The sequence below is a fragment of the Oncorhynchus tshawytscha genome, linkage group LG01 (genome assembly GCF_018296145.1).
Source record: "Oncorhynchus tshawytscha isolate Ot180627B linkage group LG01, Otsh_v2.0, whole genome shotgun sequence".
In the NCBI taxonomy this organism is placed as follows: domain Eukaryota; kingdom Metazoa; phylum Chordata; class Actinopteri; order Salmoniformes; family Salmonidae; genus Oncorhynchus; species Oncorhynchus tshawytscha.
The window spans coordinates 68,164,147-68,179,429 of record NC_056429.1 but is presented as its reverse complement, the minus strand read 5'-3'; the positions used below and the strand labels follow the sequence as shown (position 1 = coordinate 68,179,429).

Here is a 15,283-nt window from a genome sequence, read left to right as displayed (position 1 = left end):
CACTTGAGTGTCTCTCTTGATCCTAGGTCCTGGCAGAGTTGTGCGACTCAGGACAACTGAGCTTTGGAGGAATACGCAGATTTAAAGAGGAGTCCGTAATTCGCTTGCTAATGATCATGATCTTTCCCTCAAGCCATCCTCTCTTGGGGAATGCTGCTTTTTAGTTAGATTTGCGACGGTATCAAAAAGGAATTTCAGATTGTAAGATAATAAGAAGCAATAAAACTGGCCTTCTTTAGACTAGTTGAGTATCTGGAGTATCGACATTTGTGGGTTTGATTACATGCTCAAAATGGCCAGAAACAAAGTACTTTCTTCTGAAACTCGTCAGCCTATTCTTGTTCTGAGAAATGAAGGCTATTCCATGAGAGAAATTGCCAAGAAACTGAAGATCTCTTACAATGCTGTGTACTACTCCCTTCACAGAACAGCGCAAACAGGCTATAACCAGAATAGAAAGAGGAGTGGGAGGCCCCAGTGCACAACTGAGCAAGAGGACAAGTACATTAGAGTGTCTAGTTTGAGAAACGGACACCTCACAAGTCCTCAACTGGCAGCTTCATTAACCTCTCTGGGATATGTGGGACGGTAGCGTCTCACCTGGCCAACAGCCAGTGAAATTGCAGGGCGCCAAAATAAAAACAACAAAAGTCTCATAATTAAAATTCCTCAAGCATACAAGTATTCTACACCATTTTAAAGATACAAATCTCGTTAATCCAGCCACAGTGTCTGATTTCAAAAAGGCTTTACCGCGATAGCACCACAAACAATTATGTTAGGTCACCACCAAGTCACAGAAAAACACAGCCATTTTTCCAGCCAAAGAGAGGAGTCACAAATAGAGATAAAATGAATTACTAACCTTTGATGATCTTCATCAGCTGACACTCATAGAACTTCATGTTACACAATATATGTATGTTTTGTTCGCTAAAGTGCATATTTCTATCAAAAATCTCATTTCACATTGGAGCGTTACGTTCAGTAGTTCTAAAACATGTGGTGATTGTGCAGAGAGCCACATCAATTTACAGAAATACTCATCATAAATGTTGATGAAAATACAAGTGTTATACATGGAATTAGAGATATACTTTTCCTTAATGCAACCCCTGTGAGATTTTTAAAAAACGTTACGGAAAAAGCAAACCATGCAATAATCTGAGTACAGCGTTCAGACAACAAAGCAGCCAGAAAGATATCCGCCATATTGTGTAGTCAACATTAGTCAGAAATAGCATTATAAATATTAATTTACCTTTGATGATCTTCATCAGAATGCACTCCCAGGAATCCCAGTTCCACCATAAATGTTTGATTTGTTCAATAAAGTTAATCATTTATGTCCAAATAGCTTCTTTTGTTAGGGCGAATCCAAACGCACGTTCAGGTCCAGCCGAACGTCGGACAATAATTCAAAAAGTTATATTACAGGCCGTAGAAACTTGTCAAACTAAGTATAGAATCAATCTTTAGGATGTTTTTATCATAAATCTTCAATAATGTTCCAACCGGAGAATTCCATTGTCTGTAGAAAAGCAAAGGAACGAGCGCTAAATCTCTCGTGACCGCGCCTCACGAGCCTGGGGCACTCTGCCAGACACCTGGCTCAATCCTCTCTCATTCTCTCCCCCTTCATAGTAGAAGCCTGAAACAAAGTTCTAAAGACTGTTGACATCTAGTGGAAGCCGTATGAAGTGCAATTTGACCCCAATTACACTGTATATTGGAATGGCAAAGAGTTGAAAAACTACAAACCTCAGATTTCCCACTTCCTGGTTGGATTTTTCTCAGGTTTTCGCCTGCCATATGAGTTCTCTTATACTCACATACATCATACAAACAGTTCAATACTGCCCCTGTCACCAAGAAGTTAAATAGTACCTGCAAACACCAGTCTCAACGCCAACAGTGAAGAGGAGACTCCAGGATGCTGGCTTTTTCCAGCTGCATTCCTTGGTAGCGGGCCGCGTCGGTGGGACTATATTTTCCTCAAAGTGGACAAAGAAGGTGTTTAGTTTGTCTGGAAGCAAGACTTTGGTGTCCGTGACGTGGCTGGTTTTCTTTTTGTAGTCTGTAATTGCCTGTAGACCTTGCCACCTACGTCTCGTGTCTGAGCCGTTGAATTGCAACTCCACCTTGTCCCTGTACCAGCATTTCGCTTGTTTGATTGCCTTAACCTAGCGTCCCATCTGACCAACATCCAGTGAGGTTGCAGAGCGCCAAATTCAATTACAGAAATGCTCATTATAAAAATTCAGAAAACAAAACATATTTTACATAGGTTTAAAGATTAACTTCTTGTTAAACCAACCACAGTGAGATATTTATTAAATGCTTTTTGGCGAAAGCATACCTAGCCCAGAACATACCTAGACCAGAACATAGCCCAGTTGACAAATTATTACAAACCGTAACCAGCCAAGCAGAAACGTTACAAAACTCAGAAATAGAGATAAAATTAATCCCTTATCTTTGATAATCTTCATATGGTGGCAATCAGAAGACATTCATTTACTCAATAAATGTTCCTTTTGTTCGATGAAGTCTCTTTATATCCAAAAACCTCCGTTTTTGTTAGCGCGGTTTCTTCAGTAATACACAGGCTCAAACTCAGTCAAAACAATCAGACAAAAAATCCAAATTGTATCCGTAAAGTTCATAGAAACATGTCAAACGATGTTTATATTCAATCCTCAGGTTGTTTTTTAGCCTAAATGATCTATAATATTTCAACCGGACAATAACGTTGTCAATATAAAAGGTAAACAAGAAATGCACATGCGCCTGAAAAAACTCTGCGACACGTTAGGGTCCACTCGTTCAGACTGGTCTTACTCCCTCATTTATAAGAATACAAGCCTGAAACAATTTCTAAAGACGGTTGACATCTAGTGGAAGGCATAGGAACTGCAAATGTAGTCCTAAGTCAATAGATACTGTAATGGCATTGAATAGAAAACTACAAAACAAAAACAAAAACTTCCTGAATGGATTTTTCTCAGGTTTTCGCCTGCTAAATCAGTTCTATTATACTCACAGACACTATTCTAACAGTTTTGGAACCTTTAGAGTGTTTTCTATCCAAATCTACCAGTTATATGCATATAATATCTTCTGGGCCCGAGTAGCAGGCCGTTTAATTTGGGCATGCTTTTCATCCAAAATTCCGAATGCTGCCCCCTACCCTAGAGAGGTTAAGGATGGAATAACTACACTGTGTATATTCAACCATATTTCCAGAGATCTTTACATGGTTGAATGCGGTGGTTCGCGCTTTCAGTTTTGTGAATGCCACCATATATCCATAGTTTCTGGTTAGGGTAGGTTTTAATAGTCACAGTGGGTACAACATCTCCAATGCACTTCCTTATAAACTCACTCACAGAGTCAGCGTATAAATCAATGTTATTCTCTGAGGCTGCCCGGAACATTTCCCAGTCCGCGTGATCAAAACAATCTCGAAGCATGGATTCCGATTGGTCAGACCAGCGTTGAATGGTTCTAGTCACGGGTACATCCTGTTTGAGTTTCAGCCTGTAGGACGGTAGGAGTAAAATGGAGTCGTGGTCGGATTTGCCTTTTTTGATATTGCCGCTCTGTATCTCAAATCCATATCAAGTATCTTGTTTTTTTAAATAGTTAGTATTGATCTCAAAATGGAGAGTTGAGAAAAAAAAGCTGAAAGCATCTTTTCTCCACCCAAGTTGTGTTTTCCCCGCATTTGGATTTTAACATTTTATATACTATCAGAACACTTTTTTTTCTCTCCCGGAGCATTTTCTTTCCTTGGGAAAGGAGAGAATGGCTCGCTCAACACAGAAGCAGGCCCCAACAAAACAGGCATAGGGGCAGGCAGGAAGACACTTTGATTACAAGAATCATGAGGATAATGTACTTTACTATTTGACCAAATCATGGTTTTAGCCTCTTAAACAAAATGGTCGCAGTCTGTAGTCCTTTCTTGTGGGCTTTTCAGTATAGACATACTCTCTAACTTTCATTTTACTTCAATGAGGCCTCGTCTTTTTTGGGGGTTATTTTTTACCCCTTTTTCTCCCCAATTTCATGATGTCCAATTGGTAGTTAATCTTGTCCCATTACTGCAACTCCCGTACGGACTCGGGAGAGGCTAAGGTCGAGAGCCGTGTATCCTCCGAAACACGACCCTGCCAAGCCACACTGCTTCTTGACACACTGCTCGCTTCACCTGGAAACCAGCGGCACCAACGTGTCAGAGGAAACACCATACAGCTGGCGGCCGCTACAAGGAGTCACTAAAGCGGGATGGGACAAGGATATCCCAGCCGGCCAAACTCTCCCGTATCCCGGATGATGCTGAGCAAATTGTGCGCCGTCACATGGGTCTCCCCGTCGTGGCCGGCTGCGACACAGCCCGGGATCGTACCCGGATCTGTAGTGTTGCCTCTAGCACTGTGATGCAGTGCTCTCTTGCTCTCTCATTCTCCTCAGCCGAGGCAAGGAGAAAGAGAATTGTGCTCGAAATCGGGGCTACAATTTGTCCGGCTGCAAAGTTATTTATCGGCTTTTCATTTATTGTATCGGCCAAAAGCCGGCAATGTGGTTGGGTTGTTCATTCTCTGAGGGGGCCTTTTGTCCTTTGCTCTAGAGTTGTCTCATAGTGCCTTTGTCTGCTTAGATCTGCAGTGTGGACATCAAGCTCACTGGTCCACTCTATGTAGGCTACAAACAAGCATGCACACAGGCACACACACACACGTGAGCTGGGGTACAATACATCTGATATATGTAGAAGGAAGTGTCCTTCCTGAATTTTCATTTACAAGATGAAAAGAGAGAAAAAAGGACCAATGCAGACCCACTCGCTAACAAATTACTGTTTTTTTTACACACAACAAAACAAACTGTTATGCAGACAGAAACACACTGGTATGGAGTGTTGTCTCTTCACCATTGCCTATGTATGATTGTCTGTTACAGCCCAAGAGCTGGGCACATGGTGCGTGGTGGGACGCTTGATTGGTTTCCAGTCACACATTGAGCAGGGAAATAGTCCTGGCTAGTCCTGGCCAGGGTCATGGGGTGAGCTCAGTGGGTTAGGGAGTTACTGTAGGGTCATTAGATCTAGGCCATAGAGCCAAATTTAACCAAGAAAGAAACAAATCCAATTCTAGTACTTATCTCAACACCTGTCACGCAGCTGATGCTTTTCAAAATCTGGTGTGCTACACTTTTTAAAATTGTATTCATTCATGTGTGTCTGTTCAGATGTGTGTGTGTACAGTGTGTGTGTGTGTGTGTGTTTTGGGGTGGCAGATAGCAAAGAGGTTAAGACCGTTGGGCCAGTAACAGAACGGTTGCTGGTTTGATGCCTCTCGCCAACTAGGTTAAAAATATGTCGATGTGCCCTTAACCCCAATTGCTCTAGTAAGTCGCTCTGGATAAGTGTCTGCTAAATGACTAAAATGTAAATGTTTTCAAATACAGTATGTGTGTATTTGCGAGTATACCGTGTATTCCTGTGAGCTTCTGCCCATGGACCAGCGAGGCAGAGCAATGTTTGATGGAGGGAGATGTGAGCCTTAAGTGGTGGACAAGGGAAATTTGCACTGAGCAAATAAATGTCAAGTTAAGTGCCTGTTGAAATTGCCTCCATGTGGGAAGCAGGCTGCATCCAAGCGTTGCTGTCGGGGAGAAAATAGGAAATAAAAGGCAGAATAACAGCAGCCATGACAGATTTCAGAAAACACTATGATAATCTCTTCAGTTTTGGATCTGCTGGATTGTCTCCATATAGAGCCAGCCTGAGGGCCAGAGTCCTTCCTACAGTAACACCTTAACCTATTTAGCTAAGGTCTGTCCTTGTTTGCGCTTTGCTGCTAATGATCTTTTTCTTGTGTGTTTGTTTTGATTAGGATCGAGTACTCTGTGAATGTGTGTGTGCGTGCATTCAGCTGTATGATTGTGCATCCTACTACATGTCTAACATGCTTTTAAGTTATGTACCCAGTAGGTCCCTCAGGTCCTCTGGCACTGGCCTTTTAACTATCCCAAAGCCTAGGACTAAGAGTCATGGAGAGGCAGCCTTGAGTGATTATGCCCCCAGCCCCTGGAATAGCCTGCCAGAGAACCTGAGGGGGGTCAAAACTGTGGACATATTTAAAATACAGTTGAAGTCGGAAGTTTACATACACCTGAGCCTAATACATTTAAACTCAGTTTTTCACAATTCCTGACATTGAATCCGAGTAAAAATGCCCTGTCTTAGGTCAGTTAGGATCACCACTTTATTTTAAGAATGTGAAATATCAGAATAATAGTAGAGAGAATTATTTATTTAAGCTTTTATTTATTTTATCACATTCCCAGTGGGTCAGAAGTTTACATACACTCAATTAGTATTTGGTAGCATTGCCTTTAAATTGTTTAACTTGGGTCAAACGTTTCGGGTAGCCTTCCACAAGCTTCCCACAATAAGTTGGGTGAATTTTGGCCCATTCCTCCTGACAGAGCTGGTGTAACTGAGTCAGGTTTGTAGGCCTCCTTGCTCGCTCACACTTTTTCAGTACTGCCCACAAATTGTCTATGGGTTTGAGGTCAGGGCTTTGTGATGGCCACTCCAATAGTTTGACTTTGTTGTCCTTAAGCCATTTTGCCACAACTTTGGAAGTATGCTTGGGGTCATTGTCCATTTGGAAGACCCATTTGAGACCAAGCTTTAACTTCCTGACTGATGTCTTGAGATGTTGCTTCAATATATCCACATAATTTTTCTCCCGAATGATGCCATCTATTTGTGAAGTGCACCAGTCGCTCCTGCAGCAATGCAACCCCACAACATGATACTGCCACCCCCGTGCTTCACGGTTGGGATGGTGTTCTTCGCCTTGCAAGCGTCCCCCTTTTTCCTCCAAACATAACGATGGTCATTATGGCCAAACAGTTCTATTTTTGTTTCATCAGACCAGAGGACATTTCTCCAAAAAGTATGATGTTTTTCCCCATGTGCAGTTTCAAACCATAGTCTGGCTTTTATATGGCGGGTTTTGGAGCATGGGCTTCTTCCTTGCTGAGCGGCCTTTCAGGTTATGTCAATATAGGACTCGTTTTACTGTGGAGATAGATACTTTAGTACCTGTTTTCTCCAGCATCTTCACAAGGTCCTTTGCTGTTGTTCTGGGATTGATTTGCACTTTTCGCACCAAAGTACGTTCATCTCTAGGAGACATAATGCATCTCCTTACTTTTCTGAGGTCTTGGCTGATTTATTTGGATTCTTCCATGATGTCAAGCAAAGAGGCACTGAGTTTCAAGATAGGCCTTGAAATACATCCACAGGTACAACTCCAATTGACTCAAATTATGTCAATTAGCCTATCAGAAGCTTCTAAAGCCATGACATAATTTTCTGGAATTTTCCAAGCTGTTTAAAGGCACAGTTAACTTAGTGTATGTAAACTTCTGACCTACTGGAATTGTGATACAGTGAATTATAAGTGAAATAATCTGTCTGTAAACAATTGTTGGAAAAATTACTTGTGTCATGCACAAAGTAGACGTCCTAACCGACTTGCCAAAACTATAGTTTGTTAACAAGACATTTGTTGAGTGGTTGAAAAAACCAGATGATTCCAACCTAAGTGTATGTAAACTTCCAACTTCAACTGTTGATCTTAAAACACACCTTTTTCACTATGCTTTTTCTTAGGGTGCTTTTTAGTGTTTACATTTTTATTGCTATTTTTTTGTTACTTGTCCTCTCATGTTTCTGTTTTTATTTTCATTGTTTTTATACATTTTTCCCCCTATGAAGCATTTTGCATTGCATTCATGTCTGAAATGTGCTATGTAAGTAAAGCTTGAATTAATTTAATTTGATTAGTGTGCGTGTGTGTGTGTGTGTTTGCACTGTTGCTGTGCATGCAAAAGTGTGAAATCAAAGGTAGATACCTCTTCTTACGTGGTGAGTCTAATTAAAAGACTCCTTCCTATCAGACAGACAGATTGAAACTCAACAGTCTCCTCTTCCTTTCCTGCTTCTCCTGACACCTAGGTTATATCCGTGCTCCCCTAGAACCTTGGTCCCAGAGGAGAGCGAAGTAAACAGACTCAGTTTCAGAGGTTTATTTTGGCACAGCTGTTGCCACCCTGCCTTGCACGCTGTGTGGCCCAATGGGGTCATGGCATAGGTGGGTTTGTGCGAGTGAGAGGAGGAAGTTGGCTTTTTAAATAGACCCAATCTCCCATCTCAGCATTTACCTCAGCATGCTGCTCCTGTTACTGACAACAACTGATGCATGAACAGACAAACCACACTCTCTCTCACACACACACACACACACACACACACACACACACACACACACACACACACACACACACACACACACACACACACACACACACAGAGCGATGGCACACACCCACAGCGACCTTTAATCTTCAGACCTTCTGCCCTCTGTCACGGCTCACAGACAAAGCCGTGTTGTGGGTTCACAGAGAGTCAAACACTCTTCACACATCCTGTGTGCGTGTGTTCTGTTGTCTGGGGAAAAGCTGAGACTGTGGCAGCCTAATAGCAGATTAAGGGTCCCGAAGGACAGTGGTGCTTTTTTCTATGTCATCCCAGTCTGTGAGCGTAGGAGTGAAAGGCAGCCAAACAGACAGAAGAGAGACTGGGGAAGGAAGCCAGTGTGCTACACCCATCTTGGCACCATTACCACTTAAGCTACTTAACCAGCCAGCCCTAGCTGAGTGTTAAGTGTTCTCTGGGGAGATGGCGAGTGAGGCTGGGGGCCCCTTCTAAAGTCCCCGTGGTGCATCTTAAAATTGCTGTCATGTTCTTAAGATTAACTGAGGAAAATATTTTTGCCTTGCCCTTGTGTAAGGGGAATACAATCGGTTCCAAACTCGTATCCTCACAAGGCCTTCAACAAATAGAGGGACTGAGGCGTACAAACCAGATAACACCGCTGCGGCCTTTGTGTTTGAATTGAAGTCTTCTTGAGCTGTTTTGTGGGGTTATTGTTTACAACGCCCTCTATAAGAACAAATACAGAAGGATAAAGCTCCGTCCTTGGCTGTGAAATATTCATTACTGCTACTTTATGACCCTCATACCAAGGGTTGGCCAGCCACTGAATGAAATCTGTTTTGTTATGTATAAGCACAGGACAGTGAGCATTGCCTACCTTATTTCGCTGTAACCACTGTCTGACCAGCCTTGCAAACCCTAGCAATTACGTTCTGAATCCATTTATTGACTCAAGGGGCAGATTTAACGATATATCACATCTGTTTCGATAGGCTTGTCAAAATAGTGGAGTATGTATTTACAAAGTGGCGGTTTTCCACACGGTTGCCCTTTCCAAGGTCTCCTCCTGGGTTTTGTAGAAGTTGAGTATTGGTAATAAACAGGGGTCTTTGGACTGCAGTAATGACCCCTGCTTCGTAAACCAGACCATATGATCAAATGCCACCTACCACAATAACCCTCACACCTGGTACTCCTGACTCCCCTCAGTCTAGTCTGCTTTCAATTCTCTTCCTGCATTTTGAGGACCTTGTCTTAGTATTTGAGTCAAGGCTGCCTGATTGTCTTGACAAACAGGGTCAAATTAAGGGTTGATGGAGTCATCCACACACCTGACTATTGTTTAATTGCACTTATTCAGTTTAGCGTATTTTTCAAGCCTCTGTAAAGTCCTACTGTAGCTGTCCTCTCTGTCTTTCAGTAGCGTTCAAGGTGTTCTCTAGCTGGGCTGTCTGTAGCCGTCTAACTCCCCTGCTGTTCAGAACACAGACAGACACAAGGCCCCTGCCCCTGAGCAGAGAGGTGTCATCAGATAGGGCTATCTGGGGAAATCACCTCATCATATCCAGGGAGAGGACAGCACCAGAAGCAGCACACAGTACTGTCACCCCTGATACTACCTCTACAAACAGCCTCTCAGGACACTTTTCCCTGACACGCCCAAAATAACCCTCAGTGATGATGTTATTAACAGTCTGTGATGGCTTTGGCAAAGTGACAGATACCTTGTTAAGCTCATTGTTCTATGTCTTCTATTCTTCTCTCCCTTCTCTCTTATTGTTGCAGTTGCGACTCCGAGAACCGTTACCTTGGCAACCCCCTCAGAGGGACGTGCTACTGTAAGTATCCCGCCGCTGCAGTCACACCTGAGTCTCCATTGCATCTTTGTCCTCCAGATGTTGCCGTGGTCCTGATCAGTTGCAGCATACCACACATCTGCACATCTCTTTGACCTTTGCCGCGAAGTGAGTTGGCTAAGCAGATGGAAGCTTTTAGTCTGTGCCAGGCAGTATGGCAGCAATCGACTGTAGATTTGTCTGGCTCTAAACTTGATTTGAAAGATTTGTAGCTGGAGATGGTTGCAGGGTTTAGAGGGGCTTCTGTCTCCAGATGTCAGTGTCAGATCACTGGCCTCATATTGATTTGACTCTTTTGCCACAAATTGGTGGTTTTTCAAGTTAAAGTACATGGGGGAATATTTTACTCAAAATAGATGCTGGCATCAGCCGGTGGAATTTGGTCCACTGACCAGGGTTGTAATGGTAGCTGTTTTGGACAAAGTTCAAGTACTGTCACTTCCAATAGTAATCCTGTTGAGTGTAGTCATGCATGAATGTAGTTCTATGAGAGAGGTTGTCAATTAAATACTAAATACACCTCTGCTGTTTTCAACCAAGATCTCAGCGATCACTGCCTCATTGCCTGCATCCGTAATGGGTCAACGCTCAAGTGACCTCCACTCATCACTGTCAAACGCTCCCTGAAACACTTCAGCAAGCAGGCCTTTCTAATCGACCTGGCCTGGGTATCCTGGAAGGATATTGACCTCATCCCGGCAGTAGAGGATGCCTGGTTATTTTTAAAAATGCCTTCCTCACCATCTTAAATAAGCATGCCCCATTCAAGAAATGTAGAACCAGGAACAGATATAGCCCTTGATTCTCTCTAGACCTGACTGCCCTTAACCAACACAAAACCATCCTATGGCATTCTGCATTAGCATTGAACAGCCCTCGTGATATGCAACTTTTCAGGGAAGTTAGAAACCAATATACACAGGCAGTTAGAAAAGCCAAGGCTAACTTTTTCAAGCAGAAATCTGTTTCCTGTAACACAAACTCAAAAAAGGTACAGTAAAGTCCATGGAGAATAAGAACATCTCCTCCCAGCTTCCCACTGCACTGAGGATAGGAAACTCTGTCACCACCGATAAATCTACTATAATTGAGAATTTCAATACGCATTTCTACGGCTGGCCATACTTTCCACCTGGCTACCCCTACCCCGGTCAACCGCACTGTACCCCCCACAGCAACTCGCCCAAGCCTTCCCCATTTCTCCTTTCTCCCAAATCCAGTCAGCTGATGTTCTGAAAGAGCTGCAAAATCTGGACCCCTACAAATCAGCGAGGCTAGACAATCTGGACCCTTTCTTTCTAAAATGATCTGCCGAAATTGTTGCAACCCCTATTACTAGCCTGTTCAACCTTTCTTTCGTGTCGTCTGAGATTCCCAAAGATTGGAAAGCAGCTGCGATCATCCCCCTCTTCAAAGGGGGAGACACTCTAGATCCAAACTGCTACAGACCTATATCTATCCTACCCTGCCTTTCTAAGGTCTTTGAAAGCAAAGTCAACAAACAGATTACCCACCATTTCGATTCCCACCGCATCTTCTCCGCTATGCAATCTGGTTTCAGAGCTGGTCATGGGTGCAACTCAGCCACGCTCAAGGTCCTAAACAATATCTTAACCTCCATCGATAAGAAACAATACTGTGCAGCCGTATTTATTGACCTGGCCAAGGTTTTCGACTCTGTCAATCACCATATCCTCATCGGCAGACTCGATAGCCTTGGTTTCTCAAATGATTGCCTCACCTGGTTCACCAACTACTTCGCTGATAGAGTTCAAGTGTGTCAAATCGGAGAGCCTGTTGTCCGGGCCTCTGGCAGTCTCTATGGGGGTGCCACAGGGTTCAATTCTTGGGCCGACTCTCTTCTCTGTATACATGAATGATGTCGCTCTTGCTGCTGGTGAGTCTCTGATCCACCTTTACGCAGACGACACCATTCTTTATACTTCTGGCCCTTCTTTGGACACTGTGTTAACAACCCTCCAGACGAGCTTCAATGCCATACAACTCTCCTTCCGTGGCCTCCAACTGCTCTTAAATACAAGTAAAACTAAATGCATGCTCTTCAACCGATCGCTGCCTGCACCTGCCTGCCCGTCCAGCATCACTACTCTGGACGGTTCTGACTTAGAATATGTGGACAACTACAAATACCTAGGTATCTGGTTAGACTGTAAACTCTCCTTCCAGACTCACATCAAACATCTCCAATCCAAAGTTAAATCTAGAATCGGCTTCCTATTTCGCAACAAAGCATCCTTCACTCATGCTGCCAAACATACCCTCGTAAAACGGACCATCCTACCGATCCTCGACTTCGGCAATGTCATTTACAAAATAGCCTCCAATATCCTACTCAATAAATTGGATTCAGTCTATCACAGTGCCATCCGTTTTGTCACCAAAGCCCCTGCGACCTGTACGCTCTCGTTGGCTGGCCTCGCTTCATACTCGTCGCCAAACAGGCTCCAGGTCATCTACAAGACCCTGCTCGGTAAAGTCCCCCCTCATCTCAGCTCGCTGGTCACCATAGCAGCACCCACCTGTAGCACGCGCTCCAGCAGGTTTATCTCTCTGGTCACCCCCAAAACCAATTCTTCCTTTGGCCGCCTCTTCTTCCATTTCTCTGCTGCCACTGACTGGAACGAACTGCAAACATCTCTGAAACTGGAAACACTTATCTCCCTCACTAGCTTTAAGAAGCACCAGCTGTCAGAGCAGCTCACAGATTACTTCACCTGTACATAACCCATCTATAATTTAGCCAAAACAACTACCTCATCCTCTACTGTATTTATTTATTTATTTTGCTCCTTTGCACCCCATTTTTTCTATTTCTACTTTGCACATTCTTCCACTGCAAATCTACCATTCCAGTGTTTTACTTGCTATATTGTATTTACTTCGCCACCATGGCCTTTTTTGCCTTTAACTCCCTTATCTCACCTCATTTTCTCACATCGTATATAGACTTATTTTTCTACTGTATTATTGACTGTATGTTTGTTTTACTCCATGTATAACTCTGTGTTGTTGTATGTGTCGAACTGCTTTGCTTTATCTTGACCAGGTCGCAATTGTAAATGAGAACTTGTTCTCAACTTGCCAACCTGGTTAAATAAAGGTGAAATAAATAAATAAAAAATACAATTTTTTTACTTTGATACTAGTAGTCAGAATTGCTTAGGTCAGGAAATCATCAAGTATCCCTTTGTTCAGAACAAATGCAAACATTTTTTGTCAAAGCAATGCTTTCACTTACCTAGTTCAAAACTAACCATGTACTGTACATATACCACACACTACACTACATGTAGTTTTAACATCTGTTTCAATAGTTGATATTCAGAGCTATTAAAAAACACGAAACACCCACCATAAAAAAAAACTGTGGACTGTCCTTTAAGTTCTTTAAACGAAGAAGAGCAACCAGAGCTCTAGAACAACACAACCCTTCACAACATCAAAACACATCCAGATATATAGAAAACAAATCTCTATCTAAAAACACCAATCGGTACTGTCAACTATTGTTCTGTATTTGTATTGTCAGATTCTAACCGGCTTTAGAAAGGTTAAGTACATGCACCGGCATCACTCACTGTCGCCCCCACTGTCTTCTGTTGCTCATGACAGATTGTCTGTTCAGCTGACTGGCATTATGTCTGAGTAAGGAGGGCACTAGGTGGCACCCTCGCTGTACAGTGTACCCACAGTTACCAGGAGGCAGTGGAGGACGTGGCTGTGGAGATCACTCCCAATCACTATGGTCACTCTGAGAGGTGTCTATCCGCCTATCTCTGTTTGGCTACGGACTGTTTCCCCTGAGGGACATGTCATATCCTGATCGTTCCCCTGCATCGGTTGAGAGGGTTCAAAGTCATTAGGGAGCAAATGGACAAGCTATCTGCTCGGTCTGTTTGAACATGGCCAAACAAGCACACGAATACTCTAAATGGCGCATTAGAAATACATTTGTTTCCTGTGTTCCTTTATCATACGCTATTCTATCAAATAGAAAAGTGGCTGTAAATCATCTATTAGCATGCTATTCAGATCTCACGGTGGACATGGAGGACAAATAAGAGCTCTATTTGAGGTCTGTGAGAAAGTGGGACTGATTTTCCTCCTACATGGCATTTCAAATCTCCATAACAGGCAGGGTCATCAGCAAAGCTGTCGTTCACCTCAGAGGACTGAAAGGTCGGCCATGTTTGATGACTGATAGTGTTTTCCATTATGTCACGAGCGCAGAAACTTAGGCTCAAAGGTTAAGCCCCACTTAAGTGCTACAATTATGTCATAACCAATCAAGATTCAAAGCTTTTATCATGCTGTTTAGCTAATGGCTAGCTATTGTGAGTCAAGCCCTGCCTTTCCTAGAAGCATTACCAGTGCAGATGTGTAGGATTTGTTGGACATATAGGATGTGTGGATGTCTAAGCTGGGATGTGGATGTGAAGGTTAAAGAGACTAATTGGGCCAATTATGCCTAATGAATCAGGGCGACTGAAGGGTAGCACACATGTCCTTCTGGGAACTGAGTGTGACATCCTCTATTTGAAGGGATTGATGTTTACTTTGCATGTTCATTACATACTAATTAATCAACCAATTGTGACAAGGCAGAAATCTAGCACAATGACACGAATAATGATAGTGAGAGTAATGATGATGAGGAATGACATTTTATTAATGGAGATGTTGCTACTGTACTATTCTAACTACTAGTACTTCTACAACTACTTTATGGCTTCAATATGTACTTCTACTACTAATAATAGTACTTAGTAATTACTAATGGTAGGCCTAATACTACCTACCATTGGAAACTGATCTAGGTCATTCTTCCAATCAACGTGAAAATACATTGGATTTGAAAAAAGTATGAAGGGAAAGGGGGATACCTCATCAGTTGTATAACTGAATGCCTTCAACTGAAATGTGTCTTCCACATTTAACCCTTCATGTGACCAGTACTGTTTTCATCTCATTTCAACCAGAGTTGTAAACATTGAAATTAGGGTAAAACTTCAACTTAAATTCTTTGACTTAACCTGACTAACAGGTAGTTACTTCAATCTAATATCAACATAATCATCAGAACTATGTATATGTAGAAATTGCGTAG

General features: G+C 42.7%; 1 protein-coding gene across 1 annotated transcript in view; it reads left to right on the top strand.

Moving 5' to 3' along the window:
* Positions 1-15,283, top strand: part of LOC112255371 (attractin-like protein 1) — a 327,241-nt gene that overhangs the window by 134,786 nt on the left and 177,172 nt on the right. Inside the window, exon 22 of the mRNA XM_024428366.2 lies at positions 10,085-10,137. Coding sequence (XP_024284134.1) covers positions 10,085-10,137 — 53 coding nt within the window. The remainder of the gene's footprint in view (positions 1-10,084; positions 10,138-15,283) is intronic.